The sequence below is a fragment of the Coffea arabica genome, chromosome 2c (genome assembly GCF_036785885.1).
Source record: "Coffea arabica cultivar ET-39 chromosome 2c, Coffea Arabica ET-39 HiFi, whole genome shotgun sequence".
In the NCBI taxonomy this organism is placed as follows: Eukaryota; Viridiplantae; Streptophyta; class Magnoliopsida; order Gentianales; family Rubiaceae; genus Coffea; species Coffea arabica.
The window spans coordinates 10,186,600-10,205,628 of record NC_092312.1 but is presented as its reverse complement, the minus strand read 5'-3'; the positions used below and the strand labels follow the sequence as shown (position 1 = coordinate 10,205,628).

At 35.3% G+C, this 19,029-nt stretch overlaps 2 protein-coding genes across 4 annotated transcripts; both read right to left on the bottom strand.

Annotated features, from left to right (window-relative positions):
• Positions 1 to 501: 501 nt before the first annotated feature.
• Positions 502 to 7,947, bottom strand: LOC113725868 (uncharacterized). 2 transcript variants are annotated; one of them, XM_027249270.2, is made up of 6 exons: positions 7,517 to 7,947; positions 5,904 to 6,963; positions 5,621 to 5,799; positions 1,985 to 2,021; positions 1,604 to 1,671; positions 502 to 1,462 (listed from the first exon to the last, which is right to left on the bottom strand). In XM_027249270.2, exons 1-6 carry the CDS (start codon positions 7,603 to 7,605, stop codon positions 964 to 966), a joined length of 1,932 nt encoding a protein of 643 aa, XP_027105071.1. In that variant the 5' UTR covers positions 7,606 to 7,947; the 3' UTR covers positions 502 to 963. The 2 variants fall into 2 exon arrangements, with proteins under 2 accessions (XP_027105071.1, XP_027105072.1); XM_027249271.2 differs by having other exon boundaries at positions 5,621 to 5,796.
• A 4,500-nt stretch (positions 7,948 to 12,447) lies between these two features.
• Positions 12,448 to 16,071, bottom strand: LOC113723870 (alpha-farnesene synthase). 2 transcript variants are annotated; one of them, XM_072074272.1, is made up of 7 exons: positions 15,785 to 16,070; positions 15,129 to 15,390; positions 14,276 to 14,651; positions 13,770 to 13,988; positions 13,521 to 13,662; positions 13,159 to 13,407; positions 12,448 to 12,979 (listed from the first exon to the last, which is right to left on the bottom strand). In XM_072074272.1, the coding sequence occupies exons 1-7, from the start codon at positions 16,001 to 16,003 to the stop codon at positions 12,683 to 12,685; spliced, it is 1,764 nt and encodes a 587-aa protein (XP_071930373.1). In that variant the 5' UTR covers positions 16,004 to 16,070; the 3' UTR covers positions 12,448 to 12,682. The 2 variants fall into 2 exon arrangements, with proteins under 2 accessions (XP_071930373.1, XP_071930374.1); XM_072074273.1 differs by having other exon boundaries at positions 12,620 to 12,979; positions 13,140 to 13,407; positions 15,785 to 16,071.
• Between the last annotated feature and the right edge of the window lie 2,958 nt (positions 16,072 to 19,029).

Sequence of the window (19,029 nt, the reverse complement as noted above, 5' to 3'; positions counted from 1 at the left end):
ACCAACTTCTGCATTACCAGCCTTTGAAGCTAGTATACCTATTCCTAGCGCCTTGTTTTCCTTCTAATTGCTGATTTCAATACTCATGTTCATGTGATTTCCATTATCAGTGGGCCAGTGGCTGTCTGTGCTTCCTGCTCTTTTGTTCTTGTTTCCTGAATGCTCACTCGTTTATCCATTTTCTGAGCTTCTACAAATTCCATCCACTCTACAGCTCTACTGTCCGTGCTTGCAACTTAATTAAACGGAAAAAGAACAGATACTCGAAGAGCCTGCCCTTAAAACTGGTTGCTTGTAGGTCATAGATTACAAAGCACCCATAATAAATAACTCCCTCTTTAATTAACAGTAATTCATGGAAAAGCGCTTCAATTCAAATCCCGGGGGCCGTCTGAAATGCAGTAACGGGGAAGCAAAATATTTGCACATGGCAGACAAGCGAAATCATTTTACCCAGGTATCATATCACATACAAGACACTGAATGGAAACAAGCAGGAACTTATCCAAGGAAACATTTGCTTCATATATTGTACGAGCAATCTCAATACAAAATGAAGCAGCATGAACCAAAAATCCAACGTATCAAAGTATAACATAAAAAACTCCCACCGCTAAGACAATTTGTCTAGCGGTGACATCAGTTTTCTACCGCCAACGTTAAAAGGCAATAGTTTCACAACTGAATTTCTTTTTTTTTTTTTTTATTTCTTATCCTTTCTGGTGTTCCAAACCTTTTTTCCGCTGTCCATGGTGAATAAATGGGCGGCGGAGTCACACAGGATCTCAGAATTTGTAGGCTGATCTATTCTTGACATCATCCCGCATGGATATTTGAAGCCTCAATTCCAACCTGCGAACTGCTCGTGCAGCTTCCAGTTTCTGACAATCCTCCCTATTGAATCACAATTACCAGTAAAAATGCATCCTTTCTCAAAAGTCACATCCAGTATGTCCTAAAAGCTCAGTAGCCATTTATTTGAGGTCTCGGTGTAGGACCCGTCAGCCGAGAAAATGGCATTTGCCCCTGGCTAGGAGGGCCTTTCTGCCCTGAAAAACGATCAGGAGTTGGGGAGTCAGAGATTGACCTAGAGAAGGCCTGGGCAAGCTCAACTGCTGAAGCTGCTTTTCCATAACGCAGCCCTGGAGCATCAGCAGAAGCTGCTTTTGGATGCTCAACAGGCTTGCGCCAAGTCTCTGGTGAAGGTGGCCTCTCCTGTTGCTGTGGTTGCAGATGTTGGTGCGGCGGGTGTTGCTTCTCAAATTCCCTTTTGTTCCTCCAGTTCTCACCTCGCCAATTCCTCTTCTGAACATCTGTTCTTTCAACCTCTAATCGGTGATCTCGCCCATCAGAATTCTTCCCTGTCCGATGTTCAATGGGTATACTTCCTGGCTTATCATTGTACCGAGTAGAAGCAGCATGCACTGAGACTCTATCAGTTTTGAGCACATCTTGTTTGACCCTTCAGATAAAGATCAATTTTGATTTATAATAACTTCAGCTAAGGGTTTCGAAATTAAATTCAAGCTAAGAGACACGGCTCCTATAATAACTATGCCATCCACAGCTACAGAAACACAAGATAAATAAACTGAACTTTTACCTCTGAGGAGACAGAGCCAGGTCATCATCATGGACAGCAACATTATCAATGCCCCGCTCCTTTAGAACCTGGAAGCAGCAATAAGAGCATGTAATAAGATAAACATCCAGCTTGAAGGAACTATAGACTAATCTGAATAAAGGGGGGTTAGAAAAGAAATGAGGACATCCATAACTACAGATCAATTTTCCTGAACAAGTCAAAGGCAGAAACCAGAATCAAAACCAAAGCCTCAGATCTCCAACATTGATACAAAATGACAAGTACACAGCCAAATGTGATGCAAATTCTCATTTTTCTGGGGTGAACAAAAAAATGAACTGCTGTCAGACAAGCACTAATCTATGTTTGGATACAAACAATCACAAGAAAAAGAATTACCAGCTCTCTTGGGCGAGCACCCCCAAACAATGTGTTCCTGTGGCGAGTCACAAATAACAATATGGTCAGAATCATGTAGAAACGTTCCAGCAACAACTCCCCAGTCATGAAAAAAAATCACATCAACACAAACAGTATCAAAATTTTCCACTGAACAGCTATATAGCAAGACAGTCATGAACAACTAGAAGTAATCCAGTAAAAAGCAAACAAGGTTGGCAGAAACGTAAAAATCAAAGACCTCAGCTTGCAATGTCAAGAATGACAGCTTATGTGTTCTCTCTGTATCGATTGATCAGTTAGATAAAAAAATCACGGTAGCCAAATTGCTATTCACGATTGTTACATGCTTTAGAGAGAAAATTCTGCGACATTAATATAATATCAGAATCCATGAGAAGCTCTTGTCAACATGGTAAATAAAGCAGATTTCAAGAAGCACATATCACATGTTCTCCCACAGGGGTATGAAAAATCATTTTACCTGAACATAACAAATAATTAATACACTTATTACCACTAATGCTTTTAAGGTAGAAAAGATACTTCGAAGAGTTGCAGAGGATGGCTGCTAGGTTTAGAAAACTCCAAGAGAACATATAAACAGGTGGAATATCCAACAACAGACTTGAAAAAAAAAACCAAAAAAAAAAAGTACTGAAGTATGCTTTCCAAATATGTGAAGCACAAGAACACTGTGAAAACAGCTAGGGCAAAAAAAGAAAGATAATTACTAGCAACCAAGGCTGACCAGAGACATACTCACTTTACCAACATATCGAGTTGAAGAGGGCAAAGAAAAATACGAAAAGCTATGATTTTCAGAAACTAATAGCTGTTAAAAGTAACAAAGACTGAAAATCATAAACTAAAAGTTCAGAAAGTGGGCAACGTTATTCACTACTTTTTCTTTCAACCGGTATACTCCCACTACTACTTTCTATTCGTCTTCCACACTTCATCATCTTGATTAAAACATCTGGGACTGCAGACAGCACAAGATTCAATCACCTAACACATGAAAGAAAACCATACAGTGCATCTGTTTGAAATCATTCCGAACTGAAATATTTATGAGAAGAATCAGATGGTTGGTCCAATGTAACTTTTAATCAGAATCTGGATAAGTTTCTGAAAATAATGAGAATAATGAAGTAATTGTCTAAATCAAACAAAAGAAGAATGATGGCCAGATTCACCATAATGACATTACATTTATCCTCTGCAATATTATACATATTGAATTTACTGATACAATTTGCAAATTATACGTTTTGCATCTTATTCTGTTTTTCGAGTAATACTGGCTCTTCTTTCTTCAAAATGAATATTTTGGGAGGTATAGGGCATAGGTGGATCTTTTTAGGTGTGTTAAGCATAACATCTTTACATGAGAACTAAACCAAAGTTCTCGATACTAATGGAAAGCCAAGATACTTAATAATACTACAAGAGTATAAAGATCTAGAATAAATAAATTAATCAAAATATAATTAAGGAAAACAAAGCAAGCAATATCAACTCAAAACTCCAAAAGATGGAGTACAATCATGCAAGCCAACAAGTGAGAGCAGAAAAGTAAAGAAACCACAATTTTTTTAAAGCAAAAATCACATGCATCATCAATACTAGTTGAAAATCACATGCATCACCAACTTTTGGGAAGCAATCGTCAATACCCTTCCACGTTTATTCAGGAAATATGCATCTGTTATTCTGTCATATGCAAAAGGTACTCGATTTACAGCCGTCCATGATAATACCATTAAATATGACACTTTTGTTTGTATTAGACAGAAGACACAGGACTTGAGGTTAATGTCTTCAAAGAAGAAACTAAAACTTCCGACAAAGACATCTAGTAAAGTTTTCTAGTTGCCATGAAATGCGGATATTCGACCACACAAGAACATAGATGAAAACATCGCATTTGTAATAATATTACAACATTTTGTATGCCATGGTTGCTCCAACCTTGTTGTCAGGAAAATGTTTAAAGTAATTTCCTTCTGTAAACTGCATTTCCAATAAAATGCATGTACAAACATCACATCACTTTGGATCCATGATCTATTCTCATGTTTAATAAACTCAATAAAACAATATATCCATCACAAATATGTGGACAATGGATCTGCATAATTCTGCATATTACTATAAGGTAGCTAACAATTCAGAATTATATACACCACAGTCTATCAGAAAATTATTTTTGTAGTACTTTGAGAATTAATCCAGTAGATGGAAGAATGCAATAAAAAACTAGAATGGGGCAAGAATGAAAGAAGGTTAACTGAAAAAAAGCTTTCCCTAAAAAGCATGTTCTTTAGTTGAGACGCGCAAAAAGGAAGACTTCGGACTTGATATGCCCTTTCCCTTGCTAAAGCAATTGCATTAACAGTCTTAAAGCTTGATATGATATAGTAATTCACAAACAACAGCACTTATCATTTTTCCCTTGATATCTCTTGCCTAAGTGAGGACGAGAAGTGGGTATGTAAGAACTATTTTGAACCTTTTTAAGGGGACAAAGGATGGGAGAGACCTAGCTTTGGAGCTCCTCCTTGATTTTATTTCTGTTTCGAGCTGAGAGGATATTACAACATAGAACAATGTATGGATGACTTTTTGGCACGAGTTTTAGTTGGTGAAAGTGAATCTTTATAACCTCAGGCTTTGAATGCTATCAATACTTATGGAGTACACTTGTAAACGGACTCTATTTTTATGCAAAAACAATGGACCATAGTATAAGAGAAATGGAGGCCTTGGAAGAAACTTGGATCTATCCCTTTTTTTCTCTTACTCTTAAACAAAAGTCCCAAAGCAGATGCTTTTCTCTCCATCCCAATTTCATTTTTGTCTCAAAATTCTTCGTTGAACAAAGCTTAAGGGTTCGTTTGGGAGTCAGGGTTTGGATAGAAAAGGAAAGGAAAGAAGAGAGTCAGTTTTCCTTTGTTTGTTAGTTTTTAGTAGGAAAGAAGAGAAAGAAAATGGGAGGATTCAGAAGAATGAAATGCAGCACTACAGTAGCCAAAACTTTTCCACCCAATTTATGGAAGGAAACTCTGAGGAAGCTTGTTAAATTTTTTCAAAATGCCTTTTGTCCTTAAAAAGCTCTTGAACAAATATTTAATGACTTACCTATCCAAAATCATTCCACTTATTCTCAAAATTCCCAAACAACATAACAATCCCTTCTTTTCTCTCATCTCACCTCATAACTAAAGTTTTCCCTTCTTTTCTTTTCTGTCCTAAGCTCCCAAGCTAAGCCTAAAGGAGGCAGAAATTGCAAAAAAAAAAAGTCACTCTAGATACCAAGATGCCATAAGATAAAAAAGATATATCAACATCACAATAAACAATCTCTAAGTTCAACTCATACACCTTGAAAGTTCTAACTTCCCCTTCAACGATCTCTAAAGCCTAGATTCATTATGACATCTCTAACGATCAATATTCAACCACATTTTAGAACTTGATTCTATATATCATCACATGGACATATTAAATGACATATCAAACGCAAGGAAAGCTCACAGCAGGGCAACTGAAATACAGTATATGCATTACAAACTGGAAAGAAAATAAAAAGATAACATAAGTCAAGCAAGCTAGTTAAAGATTTTGGTAAACCTCTTGCTTTCAGTGCCATCTTCTGCTGGATCAAGAGGCTCAGATCGGGGCTTCAGATTTAATTTTGGGCGCTCTACAATAGGATTCCCACTCTCAGATCCCACAAGCCCAGCTTTCAGGGGAATTTGCATTTCATGTGATCGATTGTTAATTTCCACATGTACAGGAACGGTTGGCTGCTGATAAAAGTATATTTAGAAAAGTGCGGTAATGAGATGTAGATTTCATAATAATTATTTGAAAGCTTCAAATGCATCAACAGTAATAAGTAGAGCAGCTTTACCGGCTTATACTCCAGTGGCAGTTCCTGAGTTTCTAGTGGTTTGGATCTTGGAAGTAACTTCAGCTTTTGCCTTTCTGATAATTCAGAATGCACAGCTGATTGTGACTCAGCACCACCAGATTTTCCTACATGATGAAGCGGTTGAAAATCATTAGCATTCATTAAAGGATTCCTTTCATTTGCCTCCAAGGTGACAGGAGCTCTAGCCCTCTCATAGATTGGTATTGCTTTGCTGCCACCACGAATTCCATCATCAACAATCAAACTCTTTTCCACCTGCCTTGCCAACGCTGCCTCATGATAGTCCGTCCCACCTACCAAATGCCTAGAGCTATATGTATTCTTGCTATACACATCCTTATCCCTCAAATGAAATTCACTCTCAACTTCTGACTGCCTAATGACTTCAACATCTGGCTGAGAACTATTATGTTGCTTGGAATGCCACCTACCAGATGAAACCTTCTCCAGTGCACTAGCATGAGCTAACTTTGCTGCAGCATCTGGAGCAGACCATGTAGCAGCAGCTGGTTCTTTTACACCAGCTGCTTCTTTCCTAAGTCCCCATGCATTTGGATGCGGCCCAGAAACCATCTGCCCACCAGACCCACTAACATTCTGAAAATTCACTCCAACTCCACCACTTGGTCCAAACCCTTGAGAACCCACTCCTGCATGATTGGTCTCACTAAACCTCCCAGCATAAGAACTACTAGTTATACCACTTGCATACTGCAACCCAGGAGTTGAGGATGGTCGACTAGGGACCCTCCCAGAGGCTGAATAATCAGTCTTAGGTTCCACCACATGACTTGGGAGAGCTCTGAGGCTCTCATCACTGACAGTTCGACGAGGACCTGATACCCCATCCAATGGTTTCCGCTCATCCTCATCAAAGTGCCTACCTATATTACTATTATGACTTAAAAAAGTAGTCTTGTCATCAAAGTTCCTAGCTGTCCCAGCTGACCCTGGACGCAACCGGTGGTCTGGCCGTCCCAATGGGTTCCCCCATGCTGCCTGCCGGTCAAAGGAGCCACGCTCAGATGGCCTCACCATTCTGCCAAAAATTCCAACTTTTCTATCAGGTTTATATTTACACAGACAAAAAGCCCAAAAATCATTTGCTCTTACGCTAATACATGCCCGCGCACACACAAGACAAGTATCTCCATCCACGTTATATGCTTGTAACTACTAATTTTCTATGTTCCTAAAGTAACAAAATTTCATCAACCTTTAATCGAGCTACATAAAACAGATCTGAATTATAACAATAACATTTGCAGAGTCAAATTTCCCTTAATCAAGATACATCCAGGAAAAAACAGAAAAAAAGATAGATTCCAGCTAGTCTTGGCCCCAAAAAAAAAAAAAAAATCTGTCTTTCACCGCCTTTAAATAAACGAACCCCAAGTCAGAAAATTAAGACAATCCATGAAACAAGAATCGAACGGGAATAAAACAGAACAATTCATAAATCTACCACCAATAATAACAGCAAGTTTCAGATGTTTAAAGAAATACAACCAACAAAGCGAAATCAATAAAGAGTTAAGCTTTAATCCATGACAACTAAGAAATTATGGATAGAAATAGGGAGTAATACTAACACGCCGGGTGCAGAAGGTAAAGGAAGATCGGAAGGGATGGAACCGCCATGGAAGTCCTTGAGAGTCATAGTAGCTTTCTTCTTCGACATTATTCCTTATTATTGCGAATTCTTTCTACAATTATTATTTCTCTAATGAATTTATGAAATATTAATAACCCCTCTTCCCCTTTTCTGACAATGGAGAAGGCCTAGAATAGGAGAAGAAGGAAAAAATAGTGAAAAGGGTCTCAAGATTTTGAGCTCAAAAAAGATGGGAAAAGAGACCAATTCCCTTCTTCTTCTATTCTTACTGCTAACTGTAGAAGAAATGCGGATTGGGAAAATGGGCAAATTTGGATACATCTATTAGAGTCATAAGAATCAAATATTGCTAATAGCCAAAGGGTTTGCGTTGATTGTACTCTGTCGGGATCGGGCGGGTGGATTTCTGGGGTTCTTTTTTCCTTTTTGGGGTCAAAGTATAAATTATGAGCAGGGATGGTGTTAAAAGGGTAAATACCAGAATATTTGGGGTCTGCAGATACAAGATTTGGACCCTTCCGGTTTTTGTTGTATGATACAGCGATCTGATCTGCGCAGTACAAACTACAAAGAGGGCTTTCATTATTTTGAAAGGGGGCCTGGTGTTTCCTTTTACGTCGAGGAGTTTGACAATATCATTTATTTTCTAAGATGGCTTGGTGTTTGATTGAATGTTGAGGATTTTGACAAAAACTCATATAGGAAAAAAAAAAAAGTGCTTTTGACAATAAAATGTTTTAAAAGATTTAGGAATGACAATGGATCGGGTAAATCAATACCGGATATATACGAATATAAATATATATATGCACAGGCATTTGTTGTGCCTTAATTTTATTGTCCAATAATGATTATTGATTGAATCTCAAATTCTCTTTCTTATCATCCCTCAAATTCTCAAACTCTCAATTCTTATCGTAATGTGTTGATTTAATATGGTGTATATTTTAAATTTAGTTTGATAATAGCTAATCACCTTTTTCTAAGCTATTTAAATTAGCGGATAGAAAGTAACCGATGAATGATCTGAATCCGAGATTGAGAGGATTTAGTAATGGAAATAAAACTCGGTAGGATTACCTGATAGGGATTGGTAAAAATTTAGATACACAGGTTAGGATTTAATAAAAGAGATTTTTGAGGGTATGCAACTCCCTACCATCCTTTAAATGGTTTTGAATGTTATTAAGTGTAGCGAGATTCATGAATTTGAACAAGTATTTGGTATTCTTTTGTTGATGCATTAATAACACTTTAACGTAGATAGTAATCTGGGTTGGTAATACCTTTGGTTTAGCGATCAATGTTGAAGCGCGTTTTAGTGTCCCACTCATTGTGGGATAGTTTGAGACTTTGAGTTGTCATTTATTTGTATTATTTACAGTGTGGAGGACTCTTTGTAATAATAAACACTATTGTGTCTAAAATTAAATTCAACATCTCATGTGCTAATAATACCTGTCAACAAATTGCTATAAAATCTTTAAAACTATCTCACTAATGAGTGCCGTGACATTATTATTAATCAATTGGTGCGGTAACAGTTAGGATCTTTGATGAAAGTCTTGTGCACCTAACATTTAGGAGAACAAGCCTTGTTTTTTCTTTTTCTTTCTTTTTTTTTTGCCACAAAACATCACAATTCTATTTTATTAGATGTCCACTAACGGTAGAAAATACAACAAAATATATGCAATAGATAAATGCAGATCTAAAAGATTGACAAAAATTACATCAAATTCGAAAAAAAAATTAACAAAAATTTCACTTAATTGAAACTCCAACACATTTTCCAAAATCACACACAATACGATGATGATTTTTATATTTCTTAATATCAATGTTTATATGATGATTTTTTCTCAAACTTTTTAAGTATACGAGTTGGCGTCCAAAATCATGATTTTTTCTCAATGAGTTGCAGTACTATACGAGTTGAAAATCCATGGGGCGAATACTGATGAGTGATTTTGAAAAAGGGGCAATTTAAAATTCTCGATAAATAGAGGACCAAACCATAATCAGCTTCAAAATAACTAGAGGACCGGTCAAGGTGCATGTATAATCGAAAAGATCAAAATTGATCAGCTGGTGAAATGTTTCCAGAACATGAACACACTTGTAGAGTAGAAATTTCTTCTTTTACTTTTTGTCTTTCCCCCATGGAGTCCGACTACCATTTCTGGACTGACAAGTGGAATATAAGGCTACTTGTTGACTGATCAAAACATGACTTCCTTGGTTTAATATGATTTGACACTTGCCAATTATTTTCCATGTAATATTTTGGATGCACACGACTTCGATTAATTTGTGCGCTGACTGATATTAATAATATTTTTAAAACGTTGATAGAGACCACGCTTGCACTAAGGCATTTTGACTGGTACCTCAATTGCTAATTTGCTGTGTAAACCCTACATCATACAAGAATAATCCGTTCTGGGATGCTTAATTTTGTGGGAAAATCATTCAAAAAATGTCTCTCATATTTTATAAAATGACTTTTTTGATCCATCACTTTTAAAAGTGTAATTTTATGCTCCCTACAAATTCATATTTATTAAATTTAGTCCCTATCTAGGTTTTCGATTAGTTTTTTTTCTCGAAATCCACGACGTGTCTTGCATGTGATGATTTTTTAAGGGTAAAATTATTAAATCAAATTTTACATGATTTGATTCATAGTCCCTCATATTTCACAAAATACATTTTTTCGTTCCTCACAATTCACAAAATAAATATTTTCATCATTCACATTTTTCAAAATTAATTTTTTCATCTCTTATTGATCATGTGTGCAAATAATTTTTTTAATTCATATATATATATATATTTTTATTTGATTTCACCTGATCACTACAAATAGCATGTAATATATCTCTATTTAATTGTGGAATCAAATAGAGATCTATTACATGCTATTTGCACTGCTCAGGTGAAATCAAATAGGGTGAAATCAATAGATATATCAATTGATATAAAAAATTGTTAGCTTTTTTTTCATATTCATTTTCTTTTACTCAAAAAAATTGAAAATAAGGAAGACATTTAATCTTAACTATTATGGAATGTTTATATCTAATTAAATTTGGATAGAAAAAATAAACAAAGGAAAAGTATGATAAAAAGAAGTAAGTGATTGACACTTTCAAATTTTAAGACAATCACAAAGAAGACAATCACAAGGTAAGTAATTCAACTGTTGGTTTTAAAAGTGACAAGTAGAAATTTCAAAATTAAACTGTAATTTGTTAGCACGACTATAGAATTTGAGTTAGAACCATTAATTAGATAGTATTATTATATAACTCAATAAATAAATTATAACCAAAAGAAAAATGTCACAAATATTGAATAGATTCACATGGTAAAATCATATAGATATATACATGGGTTTAAAATAAAATTGTTAGTTTTAAACTCCTATATATTTCTATTGAATAACATATGTATAACTACAATTAACCTGTTTAGGTGAAATCAAATAGAAATATATTACATGTTATTCATATTGTTCATATGAAATCAAATAGATATATGTATGGGTTTAAAGAAAAAAAAAAGTTATTCGTACACATGATCAATAAGAGATGAAAAAATTCATTTTGAAAAATGCAAGGGATGAAAAAATTATTTTGTGAAATATGAGGGACTATAAATTGGATTATGTAAAATTTGATTTAGCAATTTTGTTCTTAAAAAATGATCACGTGCAAGGCACGTGGTAAAATTCTGATAAAAAATTACTCGAAAACCTAGATAGGGACCAAAATTGATCAATATGAATTTGCAAAGGACGTAAAATTACATTTTTAAAAGTGAGGACAAAAAAAATCATTTTATAAAATGCGAGGGACGTTTTGAACGATTGTTCCTACATTTTCATTTAAAATTACTATTTCACTTATCTCTCTTCCAATTTTAAAAATTACACTAACCTCATTTGAAATTTATTATCTTGTAACATTTAGATCCAACAAACAATTTAAAAGTGATATTAGGAGGGAGAAGATAATACGATTTTACCATTATCCCTTATCTACTAAATTATTTAATTAATCTAATATCAACCCAAACATTAAAGAAAATACAAAAATTTGCTGTTTATCACGAGGGATTAAATCACATATGACATAAAAAATTGTATATCATCTATATATTTCTCTTACTGTAGGATCCAAATTGCTATTTTTAGTTACATAACCATTGTCAAACATGATCAATAATAAATAATTAAAAAAATTTATTATAAGAAAAGTACAAAGAACGAACTTTAATACCATAAAAATCTCGGTAACTAATTTTAATATGTTGATAAGAGTATTTATGATGTTAAAATTTGTTCTTTGTAATATTTTGGTTGCAAATATTTTTTATTATTTGTTGTTGATTATGTTTGACGATGGGTATGTAATTGAAAAAAATAATTTGAATACTATATTAATTGAAGAATATAAAATGATATATATTTTTTGATATTATATGTCATTTGATCTCTAACGATAAACAACAAATTTTAGTATTTTTTTTAATATGTGGATTGGTATTAAATTAATTAAATAATATAGTAGATAAGGAGCAATGATAAAATTATATTATTTTTTCTCTCCTAAAATCATCTTTTAATTATTGATTGGGGCTAAATATTACGAGATGATTAACCTCAAAGGACGTTAGTATAATTTTCAAAACTTGAAGGTGGCCAGTAAAATATCCAGAAACATTAGGGAAGGCTTATGAAATTATCCCTTAATAAAACCACAAGGAAAGTGACAAGCACTAGCTAGATATATTTAACAAAATATTTAGATATATTAATTGGGCCATGCATGAACGTTGAACGGCAATAGTTTGGTCATTTGATTGGAATGGGTTCAATGAAGTTTGGTCATTAATTGTGCTGACTGATCAAATTTTAAAAACGTTGATAGAGACCTTGCATTAAGGCATTAACTGATACATCAATTGCAATGTGTAAACCCTGCATCATACAGGAATAATCCATTCTGGGAGGCTTAATTTTGGGTTCAAAGTTATCAAATATAATTAATGAAACCACAAGCACTGGCTAGATAGATTTAACAAAACATTTAGGTACTTTAATTGAGCCATGCATGAACATTGAACAGCAATAGTTTGGTCAGTTGATTGGAATGGGTTCAATGAAGTTGGACCGAACATGGTCTTGAGTCTCACGATCTTGGACACCAAATCCATCTCCGTGTTGATACATGAAATGTGCTACTCTTGCTGTATTTGTGATATATTTGGCTGGTTCTTGTAGAAATGGAGGACACGAAATGCAGTATCCATTAATCTGCTTCCAGGCCTTCACGATTAGGCTTTTGATGTGCTCCCTGGCCACTTCTTCTGAAACGTTTGCTTCTCTCATGTAACATAAGATTGATGAAGCAGCGTCTCCTCTCTCTAGTTCCGCCTATATCATTAGGACAATTAATTGTCAATTAATACCAACATTTGCCAATTATGATGAACACAAAAAACAAAATTAAGAGATTAAAGAAATATATGATTTGTTGTACTAAGTAAACTAAAATCTGACATTAGCTGACAATAGCAAGTTATGAAAACCATACACCCCAAGTAATTATGTACCGCAGATGTTCCCTGATCATTGCAAAGCCGGATTACGAGTGAGGAATGGTGGATAATCTGCTGACAATCTTTAAGATATTCTGCAACATTTTGTGTCTTCCTATCCGCTACACCCAGGATTGCAAGCACAGAAAGCAGAGGCCCAGATGAAGATATCCAACCATTGTTAAGATACTCTTCAAGTGATGGCGTGTAACCCTTGTTGTACCACTTAGCTTCCACGAGCAAGGATTTCAGAAAATCTGTCCACTGGAAAAATAGGGAAAAAGAAACTCAAATAAATACCGTTGATACATGAAAGCTCACCAAAAAAACACTTTCAATAACTGATTTGGAGTAAATTTGATCAGATAGCTAATTACCGTTTTCTGTAGATATGGTAAAACTGGTGTCCAACCATTTTCTTGCTCGATTTCAGCTGCCATTTCATTTGTAGTATTTAGCAATGTCCAGAAACATATCTGTATGCCTTCAGGTAGCTCTTTAATCTCCTCAGGGCTCCACCTAATTAAGACAATTCAAGTTATAGATCCTATGATTTGTCGCGTACAACTTTATTTGTTGCCAGTAATTACAACGGTTGACAAACAGGATTATAGTTATTTGCAAACCTCTCAACCGCATTGGTGAAGATTTCTAGTTCATCCAGGGTACCATAAACGTCATAAACATCATCTGTTATTAGAATCAAATTGATGACTTTGCTCAGCCATTTTCTTAGACTTGCTTGTTTAGGCTCTGGAGCAGTTCCCGCAGCATACAGAAAACTTTCAACCACTCGGTCCCTCGAAAAGCTCAGCCTTTCCTTGATTCCAAGATTCATCCACCACCTAAACGAAGAAATTAAAGGCTTAACAATTACCATTTGACAATTAGGATTCCCGTTAGTTGCATCTTCTATTTTTTTTTTCACTGCATGGTAAGAAGAACAAAGTGTAATAATCCTGAATAACTGAAGGCTAGAACGTAAAATTATCAGAACTCAACGGACTTTTTTCTTTATTTTGAAAAAGGAATCAAATTCAAACAATAAGCGAGAACAAACTGGATTTTTAATCTCGAGGTTAGTGTCCTTTCATTTGCACTCCAAGATATTTTCTTTGTTGTTATTCATTACCTTGAAACCTCCTTGAGATCTTCTTGGTGTGAAGATTGAACTAGATTGAAATTGAGCTTTGCTAACTCGATCAATTTAGACTTTGTTGATTCATGATTTTTTTCATGCGCCTGGACATGTTTCTTCACATTGTACCAGTCCACTCTCCATTGAATTGGAAGACTTATAGCTTCATACACTTGTTTGGCAAGCATGTTATCTGACGAGGCCCCAAAACCACTAAGATTTTCGATAGAGAATAATCCTGCCTCAGTCAAAAGATCTTCTCCTTCTCCACCTAGATTTGATGCTTGAAGAAGCTCAAGCAACCCTTTGATGCTTACTTTCGGGCTAGGGATGAATTTATCAGTTCCATCCACAAAATCTAGGAACATATCTGAAATCCATCCAAATTGAAAGTGAGGGGAAAAAACGTAAATTCTTTAGGCTGTGTTTTGATTGAGGGATTCGACGAAGGATTTGAAATCCTTTTAAATATGTCTAATCGTTTAAATTATTTATGAGGTATTTAAATTTGCAAATCATCAATTATGTTAGTATTTAAAATATATTCTAATATTTGGTGAATTACAAATCCAAATACATGTTAAATAATTCAAGCAACTAGAGCAATTTTAATGGATTTGAAATCTTTCATCTAACTCTTCAATTCAAACGAAGTTTAAAGCGTTTCCTTCAATTGAAGTGTTACCCCTCCAAGACATATTGAATTACGTAGATTAAACGATCCAGAAGTCAATTTTTTTCTTCCATATTTTGCTTTTCACATTCAATCAAATTTTGCCTGCTTTTGAGCACTCATAAATACTTTATATTTACAAGGAACTCTCTCAAGTAGTTTGCATGTACGTACCTTGTGAAGCATGATAACCGTGATGCCTAAGAAGCCTAAAGCAGAGTGCGGTAGCGTAAAGATCTCCTTTTAAAACAGAGGTGTTGTTGCTTAAGGCTGTGGCATCTAGAGCTTCTTTGATCTCCTGCATGAAGTATTTGTCGAGACCTAATTTTGATATGCTGTCTATAAGCTCCAGCTTAGACAATGTGTCACTAGCTTCCACAAACATGCATTTGACATCCTCTTTAAGTGTCTGGGCTCTAGTTTTGTATTTCTTTTCCTGAAAAGAGGGAAAAATATTTCAAGTAGAATGGAAGTATTGTAGCTATGGTGCAACCACCTTATAGTTACTATATGCCAACTAAGTATATAAAGTACATTTATTTATTTATTAATCACACGTACAAGGAACGAAGTTAAGTACGAAAAGCACTCCTAATTTTAGCCATTGGTTCATCTGGAGAAAATATCACTAGTCGTCATAAATTGGGAGGACTCTAATCACCATGATCAAAAAGGTGACGAGGTTCAATATAAAGAATTTAAAAAAAGAGGATGATAATTTAATAGGTCACTCTAGGTAGCATGGATATTTCCATTCTTGTGGATTGGAGCTTAGCTATCACATGCGTCTGTTGATTACATGCATGGCAATCAAGAACCAGAGTTCTTACTGAAAATTGGCTAGTGAGAGATTGAAGGAGTTCATGTTTCCATATGTTTGGCTTGTAGTTGGCTGTTCTCCTTTGAACACTTTGATCTATCTTATCACTATTAGTTCCTGCCTTCGCTTCAACACTAGTCAGGGAAAAAGTAGAAGAAGAAAAGATCAGCATATGGTGATTGAAGGATCCTATCCTAGAGTTCATGCCTATGGTTGTTGAAGGATACATGGAGGAAAAACAAGAAGAAGGGATATACAATGCCGAGTGTTTAAAGATGGTTAGGCCTCTTCTTTGAACTCCATTATTTATAGTGGAAGCGGGCCGAAATTTCTCTATAAACTAAACTACTGGACTAAAGAATTCATCAAAAACGTGTTCCAATTTGATAGAAAAAGTGCAGAAATGCGCACGATTAGGGATGGCAACAAGGCGGAGTTGGGGCGGGGGACCCCTCCCCCATCCCCCGCCCTGCTGCCTACAAACTCCCCCCACCACCGCCCCATCCCCCGTCCCCCGCTCCCCCCGCCTCATCCTCGTCCCGCCCCGCTTTCCCCGCGGGTACCCCTGTGGGGCTAATAAAAATTTGTTATATAATTTTATTATGGTTAAATTTTAGCAAATAATCAAGTACTAAAATATCAACACATCATCAAATTATTATTCATTGTAATTTTACAATTGAAACTTATAAAAACAATCAAATAAAAATTATTTGAATACAATCCAACATGATGAATAAATATAACTAAAGTAGCCAAGTTTTTACGTTTTGTACAAATATAATCACTAATTCATTATTGTGCTTGTGCTTTTTTTAAGAAAAAAAATGTTATTGTATTAAGTTTAATTAGGGATTTAGTATAAATATATTAGTAAATTTAGTATAACCAATTAATAATTTGTATTAGTACACATATATAATTATTAGTATAATTAATAATATCAATTATATTATATACACTAATAGACATTATATAATATATATAACTAATAATATCATTATCATAAATTTGTAACTAATTAAATTATACATTATATATAATTATATACATATATATTTTATATATTTATTTTTTTAAAGCGGGTGGCGGGGCGTGGGATGGGGCGGGGATACACTCCCCCACTCCCCGCCCCGTTTCTAACCGGCGGGAAAAAAATTCCCCCGCCCCCTGCCCCAACCCCCTTCCCATTAACCCCCTGCGGGGCGGGTGACCCGCGGTCACCCCATCCCACAGATAACCGAGACAAATGATGAAATCGTGCCCCGTCCATCGCCATTAAAATCTCTATGTGAGATCCATCGCATGTAGCAACGAAAAAACATGGTAAAGGGAACCACAAGATTGGTTTCGATTGTGATGGCAGTACAAACTTGGGCAAATTACACTTATCTTCCTTTGATTTAGTAGTTTTCTACATAACTCCTATATGATTTCAAAAGCTATGCATAATTTCCTTATGATTTGAATTAGAGTGTTAAAATGACGAAAATGATCATTGGTAACAGAGTCACCTAAAATGTCAAAAATACTCTTATGTAAAGTTGAAAATTATTTATTAACCAAGAGAGGTTATGTGTATATTTTGAAAATCATAAGGGGATAATATGATAAAACATTAAATATAACATAAAACCATACGGGATTAGTGTGTCACGTATTCATAAGATTAATTTCGATATTTTTAAAGGTTCCGTTACGAATGATTATTTCTGTCTCTTTAACACTTTAATTCAAATCATAAGGGAGTTATGTATAACTTTTGAAACTATAGAAGGATTATGTAAAAAATCGCTAAACCACTGGATAAAGTGTAATTTACCCTACAAACTTTCAAGTTTATGACCCGCCGTACGCGGATTAGGACTCTCTTCATTTGGAATGAAATTTGGGGCTCAATTCATCATCTTGACTCTTGATGGTTATCTTCAAGAATTCCTATGAAGATTGAAGTGTACTCACAGCACGGGCCAGAAAGCTACATGTACAGTGTAGTATATCAAGTAGAACTCTACCAAAGTATATAGCTTAAGACAAAAACAATTGCCCATGATTAAAACACTTACAAGTAATTCCGTAATCCATATTAAGACTCCACTTTGCTCTTGATTTTGGAACCCCACACCAAGAGACACGTCGCATCTCATCAACCATGTTATTGCGAAGATAATATCCTACACAGTGGAAGCAGATTATAATCTATCCTACTATAAATAGAGATGCGTCCCAGTTTTGGTGCTGTATATGATTCTGAAACTTGCACGAACTGACTAATTTCGCTGGCAGACGATCATTTGATTGATTCCACAAATAAGTTAAAAAGTTTTGGCAGTAAAAATGGCCAACCATCTGCGGTAGAGGTGGTGATTGTGGTTAATTAGTGGCGCTAGTGGCGGGGGTTGTAGAGACCAAGGATAAGAACTTCATGATCATTACAAGCTTCAGTGGATGTCAATTTAATCCCTAATTCAATCCTCTGCCAGTTGAAGATACCACCACTTGGAAATGATAATGTAATTGCCCGCCTCCAGAACATTAGTCTCATTTCCCTACAAGGAAGAATCGTGCAAAGACTGTAACTTGCCCAAAAAAACGAGTTACAGAGAGTTCTTGTCATGGATTTTGTTAAACATGGGCACACATTACAAAGATTTACTTTCTAAAATTATTACATTTTTTTTTTCAATACAGGGATATCCGGACCTTCGGCCCGACTAATCCTCTGCGATCCGAGAGAAGAGGCTCATTCATCTCGAACACGTTAATTCCTGGATTCGATTCTTAGTGGCCATATTCTAAATAGGAGCAACACATCACACGAGCTGCCCCAGGTTGGGCTTCTAAAATTATTACATACCTGAACAAAAATCATCTATTGGATGACACCTAAATTAGTTTTGGAATCAGTTCTTCAATGACCAAAAAGTGCAGGAAGAAATCATGCCTTAACCCCTCTGTCCTGCGAGATCCATCAACGCTAAATACAACAACAAAAGTAACGGCACAGTTTCGGGTTGATGAAGGGGACCGTGAAACGCCATGCCGTTGCAGTGTTGCACTCGACTATAATGGACTTCAGACTTTCAAGTTTATGACCCGCCATTATGGTGACGGGATTCTTTTCATTTAGAATAAATAAACTAGTTAATTTGGAAGCATGCAATATATGTTGACATGACTCTTACCAGCTATTTGCATTTCAAAAATGAATAAGCTGAATGAAAAATAATAATAAATCTACATGTTTATATTTGT